We start from the raw sequence: 13289 nt of genomic DNA on the forward strand, positions 1-13289 counted from the left end.
AAATTATTCTCGAAGGCTTTCTTGATTAATTAGTTTATATGTGCGGAGGAGTATGTATGTCAGAACAAACTAAACTATACATCTTCATATCGGGTGATAATAGCTTATTTAAATTTCTTAATGTGCATAAATCCTTTTTCTTTCATGTAATTGGCAAGAGTCCATGAGCTAGTGACGTATGGGATATACAATCCTACCAGGAGGGGCAAAGTTTCCCAAACCTCAATTGCCTATAAATACACCCCTCACCACACCCACAATTCAGTTTTACAAACTTTGCCTCCTATGGAGGTGGTGAAGTAAGTTTGTGCTAAGATTTCTACGTTGACATGTGCTTTTCAGCATTGTTGAAGCCCGATTCCTCTCAGAGTACAGAGAATGTCAGAGGGATGTGAAGGGAGTATCACCTTTTGAATGCAATGATTTCCCTATCGGGGGTCTATTTCATAGGTTCTCTGTTATCGGTCGTAGAAATTCATCTCCTACCTCCCTTTTCAGATCGACGATATACTCTCATATACCATTACCTCTGATGACTGTTTCAGTACTGGTTTGGCTATCTGCTTTATGTGGATGGGTGTCTTTTTGTTGGTAAGTATGTTTTTCTTCTGTTATGTGTGATCAGTCCACGGGTCATCATTACTTCTGGGATATAACTCCTCCCCAACAGGAAATGCAAGAGGATTCACCCAGCAGAGCTGCATATAGCTCCTCCCCTCTACGTCAGTCCCAGTCATTCTCTTGCACCCAACGACTAGATAGGATGTGTGAGAGGACTATGGTGATTATACTTAGTTTTTATGACTTCAATCAAAAGTTTGTTATTTTACAATAGCACCGGAGCGTGTTATTACTTCTCTGGCAGAGTTTGAGGAAGAATCTGCCAGAGTTTTTTACTATGATTTTAACCGGAGTCGTTAAGATCATATTGCTGTTCTCGGCCATCTGAGGGAGGTAAAAGCTTCAGATCAGGGGACAGCGGGCAGATGAATCTGCATTGAGGTATGTAGCAGTTTTTATTTTCTGAATGGAATTGATGAGAAAATCCTGCCATACCGTTATAATGACATGTATGTATACACTTCAGTATTCTGGGGATGGTATTTCACCGGAACTACTCTGTTAAAAGTCACTAATCCTTTTAATAAGTATTATCATGTTAAACGTTTTTGCTGGAATGTAGAATCGTTTGCATTGCTGAGGTACTGAGTGAATAAATATTTGGGCATTATTTTCCACTTGGCAGTTGTTTGCTTTTAATTGTGACAGTTTCGTTTCTCTTCACTGCTGTGTGTGAGAGGGAGGGGCCGTTTTTGGCGCTCTTTGCTACGCATCAAAAATTTCCAGTCAGCTACTATTATATTTCCTGCATGATCCGGTTCATCTCTGACAGATCTCAGGGGTCTTCAAACTTCTTTGGAGGGAGGTAGATTCTCTCAGCAGAGTTGTGAGAATTTTATATTGACTGTGGATAAAAAACGTTGCTCTGTAATTTTATGTCAAATTATTGTTATTTTACTAATGGGAACAAACCTTTGCTAAAAGTTGTGTTGTTTCAAAGTTTGATGCTATAACTGTTTTTCAGTTCATTATTTCAACTGTCATTTAATCGTTTAGTACCTCTTTGAGGCACAGTACGTTTTTGCTAAAAAAGATTATAACCAAGTTGCAAGTTTATTGCTAGTGTGTTAAACATGTCTGACTCAGAGGAAGATATCTGTGTCATTTGTTCCAATGCCAAGGTGGAGCCCAATAGAAATTTATGTACTAACTGTATTGATGCTACTTTAAATAAAAGTCAATCTGTACAATGTGAACAAATTTCACCAAACAGCGAGGGGAGAGTTATGCCGACTAACTCGCCTCACGCGGCAGTACCTGCATCTCCCGCCCGGGAGGTGCGTGATATTATGGCGCCTAGTACATCTGGGCGGCCATTACAAATAACATTACAAGATATGGCTACTGTTATGACTGAAGTTTTGTCTAAATTACCAGAACTAAGAGGCAAGCGTGATCACTCTGGGGTGAGAACAGAGTGCGCTGACAATACTAGGGCCATGTCTGATACTGCGTCACAGCTTGCAGAGCATGAGGACGGAGAGCTTCATTCTGTGGGTGACGGTTCTGATCCAAACAGATTGGATTCAGATATTTCAAATTTTAAATTTAAATTGGAGAACCTCCGTGTATTATTAGGGGAGGTCTTAGCAGCTCTCAATGATTGTAACACCGTTGCAATACCAGAGAAACTGTGTAGGTTGGATAAATACTTTGCGGTACCGGCGAGTACTGACGTTTTTCCTATACCTAAGAGACTAACTGAAATTGTTACTAAGGAGTGGGATAGACCCGGTGTGCCGTTCTCACCCCCTCCAATATTTAGAAAGATGTTTCCAATAGACGCCACCACTCGGGACTTATGGCAAACGGTCCCTAAGGTGGAGGGAGCAGTTTCTACTTTAGCTAAGCGTACCACTATCCCGGTGGAGGATAGCTGTGCTTTTTCAGATCCAATGGATAAAAAATTAGAGGGTTACCTTAAGAAAATGTTTGTTCAACAAGGTTTTATATTGCAACCCCTTGCATGTATCGCGCCGATTACGGCTGCGGCAGCATTTTGGATTGAGTCTCTGGAAGAGAACCTTAGTTCATCTACGCTAGACGACATTACGGACAGGCTTAGAGTCCTTAAACTAGCTAATTCATTCATTTCGGAGGCCGTAGTACATTTAACCAAACTCACGGCTAAGAACTCAGGATTCGCCATACAGGCACGTAGGGCGCTGTGGCTAAAATCCTGGTCAGCTGATGTTACTTCTAAGTCCAAATTACTTAATATACCTTTCAAGGGGCAGTCTTTATTTGGGCCCGGTTTGAAAGAAATTATCGCTGACATTACAGGAGGTAAGGGCCACGCCCTACCTCAAGACAAAGCCAAAGCTAAGGCTAGACAGTCTAATTTTCGTCCCTTTCGGAATTTCAAAACAGGAGCAGCATCAACCTCCACTGCACCAAAACAGGAAGGAGCTGTTGCTCGTTACAGGCAAGGCTGGAAGCCTAACCAGTCCTGGAACAAGAGCAAGCAGGCCAGGAAACCTGCTGCTGCCCCAAAGACAGCATGAACCGAATGCCCCCGATCCGGGACCGGATCTAGTGGGGGGCAGACTTTCTCTCTTCGCCCAGGCCTGGGCAAGAGATGTTCAGGATCCCTGGGCACTAGAGATCATATCTCAGGGATACCTTCTAGACTTCAAATTATCTCCCCCAAGAGGGAGATTTCATCTGTCAAGGTTATCAACAAACCAGATAAAGAAAGAAGCGTTTCTACGCTGTGTACAAGATCTGTTATTAATGGGAGTGATCCATCCGGTTCCGCGGTCGGAACAAGGACAAGGGTTCTACTCAAACCTGTTTGTGGTTCCCAAAAAAGAGGGAACTTTCAGGCCAATCTTAGATTTAAAGATTCTAAACAAATTCCTAAGAGTTCCATCGTTCAAAATGGAAACTATTCGGACAATCTTACCCATGATCCAAAAGGGTCAGTACATGACCACAGTGGATTTAAAAGATGCTTACCTTCACATACCGATCCACAAAGATCATCACCGGTATCTAAGGTTTGCCTTCTTAGACAGGCACTACCAGTTTGTAGCTCTTCCATTCGGATTGGCTACGGCTCCAAGAATCTTCACAAAGGTTCTGGGTGCCCTTCTGGCGGTACTAAGACCGCGAGGGATTTCGGTAGCTCCGTACCTAGACGACATTCTAATACAAGCTTCAAGCTTTCAAACTGCCAAGTCTCATACAGAGCTAGTTCTGGCATTTCTAAGGTCGCATGGATGGAAAGTGAACGAAAAGAAGAGTTCTCTTTTTCCTCTCACAAGAGTCCCATTCTTAGGGACTCTTATAGATTCTGTAGAAATGAAGATTTACCTGACAGAAGACAGGTTAACAAAGCTTCAAAATGCATGCCGTGTCCTTCATTCCATTCAACACCCGTCAGTAGCTCAATGCATGGAGGTGATCGGCTTAATGGTAGCGGCAATGGACATAGTACCTTTTGCACGCCTACACCTCAGACCGCTGCAATTGTGCATGCTAAGTCAGTGGAATGGGGATTACTCAGATTTGTCCCCTACTCTGAATCTGAATCAAGAGACCAGAAATTCTCTTCTATGGTGGCTTTATCGGCCACACCTGTCCAGGGGGATGCCATTCAGCAGGCCAGACTGGACAATTGTAACAACAGACGCCAGCCTACTAGGTTGGGGCGCTGTCTGGAATTCTCTGAAGGCTCAGGGACTATGGAATCAGGAGGAGAGTCTCCTTCCAATAAACATTCTGGAATTGAGAGCAGTTCTCAATGCCCTTCTGGCTTGGCCCCAATTAACAACTCGGGGGTTCATCAGGTTTCAGTCGGACAACATCACGACTGTAGCTTACATCAACCATCAAGGAGGGACAAGAAGCTCCCTAGCAATGATGGAAGTATCAAAGATAATTCGCTGGGCAGAGTCTCACTCTTGCCACCTGTCAGCAATCCACATCCCGGGAGTGGAGAACTGGGAGGCGGATTTCTTGAGTCGCCAGACTTTTCATCCGGGGGAGTGGGAACTTCATCCGGAGGTCTTTGCCCAAATACTTCGAAGTTGGGGCAAACCAGAGATAGATCTCATGGCGTCTCGCCAGAACGCCAAACTTCCTCGCTACGGGTCCAGATCCAGGGATCCGGGAGCGGTTCTGATAGATGCTTTGACAGCACCTTGGAACTTCGGGATGGCCTATGTGTTTCCACCCTTCCCGCTGCTTCCTCGATTGATTGCCAAAATCAAACAGGAGAGAGCATCAGTGATTCTAATAGCGCCTGCATGGCCACGCAGGACTTGGTATGCAGATCTAGTGGACATGTCATCCTGTCCGCCTTGGTCTCTACCTCTAAGACAGGACCTTCTGATACAGGGTCCGTTCAAACATCAAAATCTAACTTCTCTGAAGCTGACTGCTTGGAAATTGAACGCTTGATTTTATCAAAACGTGGTTTTTCTGAGTCGGTTATTGATTCCCTGATACAGGCTAGGAAGCCTGTTACCAGAAGGATTTACCATAAAATATGGCGTAAATACCTATACTGGTGCGAATCCAAAGGTTACTCTTGGAGTAAGGTTAGGATCGCTAGGATATTGTCTTTTCTACAAGAAGGTTTAGAAAAGGGTTTATCAGCTAGTTCATTAAAGGGACAGATTTCAGCTCTGTCCATCTTGTTACACAGGCGTCTGTCAGAAAATCCAGACGTCCAGGCTTTTTGTCAGGCTTTAGCTAGGATCAAACCTGTGTTTAAAGCTGTTGCTCCGCCATGGAGTTTAAATTTAGTTCTTAACGTTTTACAGGGTGTTCCGTTTGAACCCCTTCATTCCATTGATATAAAATTGTTATCTTGGAAAGTTCTGTTTTTAATGGCTATTTCCTCGGCTCGAAGAGTCTCTGAGTTATCAGCCTTACATTGTGATTCTCCTTATCTGATTTTTCACTCAGACAAGGTAGTTCTGCGTACTAAACCTGGGTTCTTACCTAAGGTAGTCACTAACAGGAACATCAATCAAGAGATCGTTGTTCCATCCTTGTGCCCAAATCCTTCTTCAAAGAAGGAACGTCTTCTACACAATCTGGATGTAGTTCGTGCCCTCAAGTTCTACTTGCAGGCAACTAAAGATTTTCGCCAAACTTCTTCCCTGTTTGTCGTTTATTCTGGACTGAGGAGAGGTCAAAAAGCTTCTGCTACCTCTCTCTCCTTTTGGCTTCGTAGCATAATACGTTTAGCCTATGAGACTGCTGGACAGCAGCCTCCTGAAAGAATTACAGCTCACTCCACTAGAGCTGTGGCTTCCACTTGGGCCTTTAAGAATGAGGCCTCTGTTGAACAGATTTGCAAGGCTGCAACTTGGTCTTCGCTTCATACTTTTTCCAAATTTTACAAATTTGACACTTTTGCTTCTTCGGAGGCTATTTTTGGGAGAAAGGTTCTTCAGGCAGTGGTTCCTTCTGTATAATGAGCCTGCCTATCCCTCCCGTCATCCGTGTACTTTTGCTTTGGTATTGGTATCCCAGAAGTAATGATGACCCGTGGACTGATCACACATAACAGAAGAAAACATAATTTATGCTTACCTGATAAATTCCTTTCTTCTGTTGTGTGATCAGTCCACGGCCCGCCCTGTTTTAAGGCAGGTAAATATCTTTTAAATTATACTCCAGTCACCACTTCACCCTTGGTTACTCCTTTCTCGTTGATTCTTGGTCGAATGACTGGGACTGACGTAGAGGGGAGGAGCTATATGCAGCTCTGCTGGGTGAATCCTCTTGCATTTCCTGTTGGGGAGGAGTTATATCCCAGAAGTAATGATGACCCGTGGACTGATCACACAACAGAAGAAAGGAATTTATCAGGTAAGCATAAATTATGTTTTTATTACTTAAGACACCCCAGCTATGGTCTGCACTTTATGCATTTATATAAAGTTCTAAATATATGTATTGTACTTATATTTGCCATGAGTCAGGTTCATGTATTTCCTTGTGCAGACTGTCAGTTTCATATTTGTGGAAAATTAACATTTTGAGAAATATTTTTCTTACCTGGGGTTTAGTCTTTTTTTCAAAATTGACTACATTTTTCTTGCACTTGCAGTATTAGGCCCGCGGGTGCGCCAAATGCTAGACTTTATTGTGTCATTCTTGGCGCAAGAATTTTTTGGCGCGAAAGTACATCCGTTGGTGCAAGTTCGTCATTTCCAGCAACGTAGTTGATGCCGAGTTCCTTACACAGGGTTGCGTCGTTAGTGACGCGAGTGTGTCATTTAAGGATGTTGTTGGCGCCAAAAAAAATTTCAGTTACGTTGTGCGTCATACTTGGCGCCAAATTTTTTCATTAATTTAATACCCTATTGCTATTTGCCTCCTTGCCTTTTTCTATGTCAGAGGGCTATGCTATTTGCATTTTTTTTCCCATTTCTGAAACTGTCATATAAGGAAATTGACAAATTTTGCTTAATATGTTATGTTTTATTTTGCAAGATGTCTCAATCTGATCCTGCCTCAGAAGTATCTGTTGGAACTTTGCTGCCTGATGTCGGTTATACTAAAGCTAAGTGCATTATATTTCCGAATGTCATTTGTATTGGTTATCATGATAAACTTTTCCATGCAGATATTGTGTCCATCAGTAAATAGTACATTGCCTGTTGTTTCTTCAACTTTTAATGTACATGTTATACCTGTGAAATTTAAAGAATTTATTACTGATTCTATTCAGAAGGCTTTGTCTGCTATTTCTGCCTTCTAATTAATATAGGGTCTTTTAAAACTTCTCATAAGGTTCATGAAATTTTTTATGACCGACAACATAATGAATTATCCTCCTTCCTTAGATATTGACACTAACAAATCTACTTATTTATTTAAAATAAAGTATTTTCGCTCTTTATTAAAGAAGTGTTAACTATTTTGGATATCGTGGAAACTAGTCCTCTTGATATTAGAACTAGTACATTTTGTTTTTTAAACCTCCTGTGGTTACTCCAGAAGTTTTTTTTCCTGTTCCTGATGCTATTTCTGATATGATTTCTAAGGAATGGAATAAGCCGGGTACTTTTATTCCTCCTTCTTCAAGGTTTAAAAATTGTATCTTTTTACCAGCAATTTCTATAGTTTTGGGAAAAGATCCTCAAAGTTGATGGGGCTATTTCTACTCTTGCTGAACGTACCTTTTATTCCTATAGAAGATAGTACTTAAAGTGAAAGTAAATTTTGATGCTAAAGTGCCCGGTTTTTAAAACTTTGATTAAAAACAGGGGCACTTTAATTCATCAAAATTTTCATTTCACTCCTGTTGTAAAAATAAACTTACTTTTTAATCTTCACAGCAGCTCCAGCTTCCTCCACCTTTTCAAAGCCTCTTCCTGGGTCTAAAATGAGGTATCTGGCTTCCTCCAATCACAGCAGTGAATCAGACACTGAATCCCCCGGGGGGGAATCTGTGATTGGAGGATGACCTATCAATCATTTCTGACATCAGAAATGGCTTGTGAGACCGGAGGAAGCAGCAGCTGCTGTGAAGTTTAAAAGGTAAGTTTTTTTTTTTTTTGTCACAACAGGAGTGAAATGTAAATTTTGATGAATTAAAGTGCCCCTGTTTTTAATCAAAGTTTTAAAAACCGGGCACTTAAACATCAAAATTTACATTCACTTTAGTTCCTTTAGATAGGAAACTTGAATCTTATCTAAGGAAGCTTATTTATATTCAGGTCGTCTCAGGCCTGCAATTTCTTTGGCTGATGTTGCAGCGGCATCAACTTTTTTGTTGGGAAATTAGCGCAACAAGAATTGGATTCTGATTTATCTAGCATTGTTCGCTTACTGCAACATACTATTCAGTTCTGATGCCATTTTTTGATATCAAAGATTGATGTTAGAGCTATGTCTTTAGCTATAAGAATTTTGAAGCTTAAATCTTGGAATGCTGATATGACTTGTTAAGTCTAGATTGCTATCTTTCTTTACAAGGTAATAAGAGACCTAAGGGTAAATATAGAGCTTCTAATTGTTTTTGTTCTTTTTGTCAAATAAGGAAAAAAAACCTTCTCCTTCCCTATGGAATCTGTTTCCAATTGGAATAAATCCAACCCATTTAAGAAACCAAAAGCCAGCCCCGAAGTCCGCATGAAGATGCGACTTTCTTTCCAGCTGGTAGGGTTAAGGTTTTTTCAAGGATGTTTGAAACCATTGATTTTGGACAGAATTTATCCAGAGTATTGTCTCAGGGGTATCGAATAGGATTCTGAGTAAATCCTCCTGTGAGAAGATTTTTTTTTTTTTTTTCTTCCCCTTCTCTCACGCATCCCAGCATATCCATTTGAAGCTCAGGCTTTACTGAAGTGTGTTTCAGACCTGGAATTCAGGGATAGTCATGCCAGTTCCTTTTCAGGAACAAGGTCTGTGGTTTTATTCAAATCTATTCATTGTCCCAAAGAAGGAAATTTCATTCAGACCAATTCTGGTTCTGAAAATTTTTAATCATTATGTATGAGTACCAACTTTCAAATGGTGACTTTAAGGACTGTTCTGCCTTTTTATTCAGCAAAGACATTTTAGGTCCACTATGAATTTGCAGAACGTATACCTTCATATTCCGATTCATTCAGATCATTATCAGTTCCTGAGATTCTCTTTTCTAGACAAGCATTACCAATTTGTTGCTCTTCCATTTGGACTAGCAACCGCTCAAAGAATCTTTTTAAAGATTCTAGATGCCCTGCTTTATGGAAACAGAGAGCAGGGTATTGCGGTATTTCCTTATTTGGACGATATCTTGGTACTAGCTCAGTCTTTACGTTCTGCAGAATCTCACATGAATCAACTAGTGTTGTTTCTTCGGAAACAGGGTTGGAGGATCAATTTGCCAAAGAGTTTCTTGATTCCTCAGACAAGGGTCACCTTTTTTAGGTTTCCAGATAGATTCAGTGTCCATGACTCTGTCTTTAACAGAGTCGTTTGAAGTGGTTGCAGCCTGTCTGCACCTTCAGTCTGTCATTCCCTTCAGGGGTTATGTGCATGGAAAATTTAGGTCTCATGGCTGCAGCATCAGACGTGATTCCCTTTGCTCGTTTTCACGAGTCCTCTCCAGCTTTGTTTGCTGAATCCATGGTGCAGGGATTATACAAAGATATCACAATTAATATCCTTAAATCCCAATGTTTGACACACTCTGACGTGGTGTTTAAATCACCAGCGTTAAGTTCAAGGGGCTTCTTATTCGGCTAACCTGGACTATGATCACTACAGATGCAAGTCTTTCAGGTTAGGGCGCTATTTGGGGATCTCTGATAGCACAAGGAGTTTGGAAATCTCAAGAGGCGAGATTACCAATCAATATTTTAGAACTCCGTGCAATTTTCAGAGCTCTTCAGTTTTGGCCTCTGTTGAAGAGAGAACCGTTCATTTTATTTTCAATCAGACAATATCACAAACAGTGGCATTTGTCAATCAGCAGGGTGGGACTCACAGTCCACAAGCTATGAAAGAATTATCTTGGATTCTTGCTTGGGCGGAATCCAGCTCCTGTCTATACCTGGGATATGCACCGCAGAATTTAGACATTGGGAGGCGGATTATCTCAGCCGTCAGACTTTACATCCGGGGGGGTGGTCCCTCCATCCAGATGTGTCTTCTCAGATTGTTCAGATATGGGGTCTTCTAGAGAGAGATCTGATGGCCTATCATCTAAACAAGAGACTTCCCAGATGCCTGTCCGGGTCCAGGGATTTTCAAGCGGAAGCAGTGGGTGTGCTGACACTACTTTGGTGTTATCAACCTGCTTATATTTTCCTGCCTCTAGTTCTTCTTCCAAGAGTGATTTCCAAAATCAACATGGAACTATCGTTTGTGTTGCTGGTGGCTCCAGCATGGCCTCACAGGTTTTGGTATGCGGGTCTTGTTCGGATGTCCAGCTGCCAACTTTGGCCACTTCCGTTAAGGCTGGACCTACTGTTTTAATGTCTGTTTTTTCCATCAGGTTCTCAAATCATTAAATTTGAAGGTATGGAAATTGATCGCTTAGTACTAAGTCATAGAGGTTTCTCTGACTCGGTGATAAATACTATGTTACAGGCTTGTAAATTTGTTTCTAGAAAGATTTATTATCGAGTTTTGACTTACATTTCATGGTGTTCTTCTCATAAATTCTCTTGGCATTCTTTTAGGGTTGCAAGAATTTTACAGTTTCTTCAGGATGGTTTGGATAAGGGTTTGTCTGCAAGTTCTTTGAAGGGGCAAATCTCTGCTCTTTCTGTTTTATTCACAGAAAGATTGCTAAACTTCCTGATATTCACTGTTTTGTTCAGGCTTTAGTTTGTATTAAGCCTGTCATTAAATCAATCTCTCCTCCTTGGAGTCTCAATTTTGGTTTTGAGGGCTTTACAGGCTCCTCCATTTTGAGCCTATGCATTCTTTGGACATTTATCTACTTTCTTGGAAAGTTTTTGTTTCTTTTGGCCATCTCTTCTGCTAGAAGAGTTTCTGAGCTATCTCCTTTTCTGATTTTTCATCAGGATAAGGCGGATTTACGGACATCATTTTAATTTTTTTTCTAAGGTTGTGAATTCTAACAACATTAGAAGAGAAATTGTTGTCCCTTCCTTGTGTCCTAATCCTAAGAATTCTTTGGAAAGATCCTTACATTCTTTGGATGTGGTGAGAGCTTTGAAATATTATTATATTGAAGCTACTAAGATTTCGGGAGGACTTCTAGTCTATTTGTTATCTTTTCTGGTTCTAGGAAAGGTCAGAAGGCTTCTGCCATTTCCTTGGCTTCTTGGTTAAAGCTTTTGATTCTTCAGGCTTATTTGAGTCGGGTCAGGCCCTGCCTCAGAGAATTTCAGCTCATACTACTAGATCGGTCTCCGCTTCGTGGGCTTTTAAGAATGAAGCTTCACTTGATCAAATTTGCAAAGCGACAACTTGGTCTTCTTTTCATACATTTACTAAATTCTACCGTTTTGATGTATTTGCTTCTTCAGAAGCAGTTTTTGGTAGAAAAGTTCTTGAGGCAGCTGTTTCAGTTTGATTCTTCTGCTTTTTTTGATTTAAGTTTTTCTTGTCATTTTAAAGAATAAACTTATTTTGGGTTGTGGATTATTTTTTCAGCGGAAAATGACTTTTTTTTTTTTTTTTTTATCCCTCCCTCTCTAGTGACTCTTGCATGGAGTTCCACATCTTGGGTATTGATATCCCATACGTCACTAGCTCATGGACTCTTGCCAATTACATGAAAGAAAACATAATTTATGTAAGAACTTACCTGATTCATTTCTTTCATATTGGCAAGAGTCCATGAGGCCCACCCTTTTTATGGTGGTTATGATTTTTTTTTTTATAAAGCACAATTATTTCCAAATTCCTTTGTTGATGCTTTTTACTCCTTCCTTAATCACCCCACTACTTGGCTATTCGTTAAACTGAATTGTGGGTGTGGTGAGGGGTGCATTTATAGGCATTTGAGATTTGGGAAACTTTGCCCCACCTGGTAGGATTGTATATCCCATACGTCACTAGCTCATAGACTCTTGCCAATATGAAAGAAATTAATTTATCAGGTAAATTCTTACATAAATTTTTTTCTGTGTCCTGTTTTTCATGAATAATTGTGTTGAGTATTTCTACTGTGAGCAGATTACCTGTTCAGTTTGAGGGTTTTTAGTAAACTAACATGATCATGTATAAAGGTATTATAAATAAGAGGATTTATATAATTATTTTTCTGTAGGATGGTGAAATAGATGCTGAAGAACTACAGAGATGTTTAACACAATCTGGAGTCCATGGTACCTATACTCGTAAGTCTACAATAACATCTCATCTCCTCTCATATTTTTATAGCCTACTCCTAGTGTTTTTTTTTTTTTTTCTAGTTATATATTTTAGTAAATTCCTATCTATCCTTTTGAAAACTAAATTGATGACCTATTTAAAATCATATGAAAGGGATATTTTTACAATTTATTTTGTCTCTGCTTAAAGTTTTAACAGTCATATCAAGATTTTTGGGAAGGCCGCTTTACCTAGTTTCTCTAACCAGTTTTGGCTGCAAGGCTTTTTCTGGAATGCATGGTAACCCTCTTTGGGAGCCTGCCTATCACAATTAATGTATAATCTAGTGTTATTAAATGACATGTAAAGTGATCATTTAGTAGAAATTAGAAGCTGCAAAAAATGACATTACAGCACCATATCTAAGAAACCTACCTACCATCTTTGCTGTTATCTACTATGTCATGACTATAAGAACTGTTGATCCACATCCGCAATCGGTAAGATGGTAGGAGTGATTGTACAGGGCTGAAGGTAAATGCTTTTCCTTGAGAGGATAAATGTGTAAAACACACTGGGAAATATTAAAGTTCAGCTACTGCTTCCTTTCTTGGGCAGAACTAGCTAGTTCCAGGAACTTTTTTTTTTTTTTTGGCATAAAAAATGTAATGTGCATTCATTCACAAGCTTGCTAAAGTAATTTTGTATTTCAATTGACTTATGTCTACAGCTGATCTATTTAAAATAAGATATGTAGCATAGATTTTATATTTTTGTTTTTCATTTTAGCTTTCAGCTTGGAAACGTGTCGAATTATGATAGCCATGTTGGATGTATCCTTTCTGAAAGAATGAGTTGACAATCTTCACTTTCTAACCCAATAACTTCATTGCAAAGATCCACTTTGAAACACAGGGATTAAGGGG

The 13289-nt window shown here is 40.1% G+C and overlaps 1 protein-coding gene across 1 annotated transcript in view; it reads left to right on the plus strand.

Annotated features, from left to right (window-relative positions):
- Positions 1-13289, plus strand: part of GCA (grancalcin) — an 82374-nt gene that overhangs the window by 33731 nt on the left and 35354 nt on the right. Inside the window, exons 3-4 of the mRNA XM_053698380.1 lie at positions 12320-12389; positions 13153-13196. Coding sequence (XP_053554355.1) covers positions 12320-12389; positions 13153-13196 — 114 coding nt within the window. The remainder of the gene's footprint in view (positions 1-12319; positions 12390-13152; positions 13197-13289) is intronic.

Source organism: Bombina bombina, chromosome 1, assembly GCF_027579735.1.
Source record: "Bombina bombina isolate aBomBom1 chromosome 1, aBomBom1.pri, whole genome shotgun sequence".
In the NCBI taxonomy this organism is placed as follows: Eukaryota; Metazoa; Chordata; class Amphibia; order Anura; family Bombinatoridae; genus Bombina; species Bombina bombina.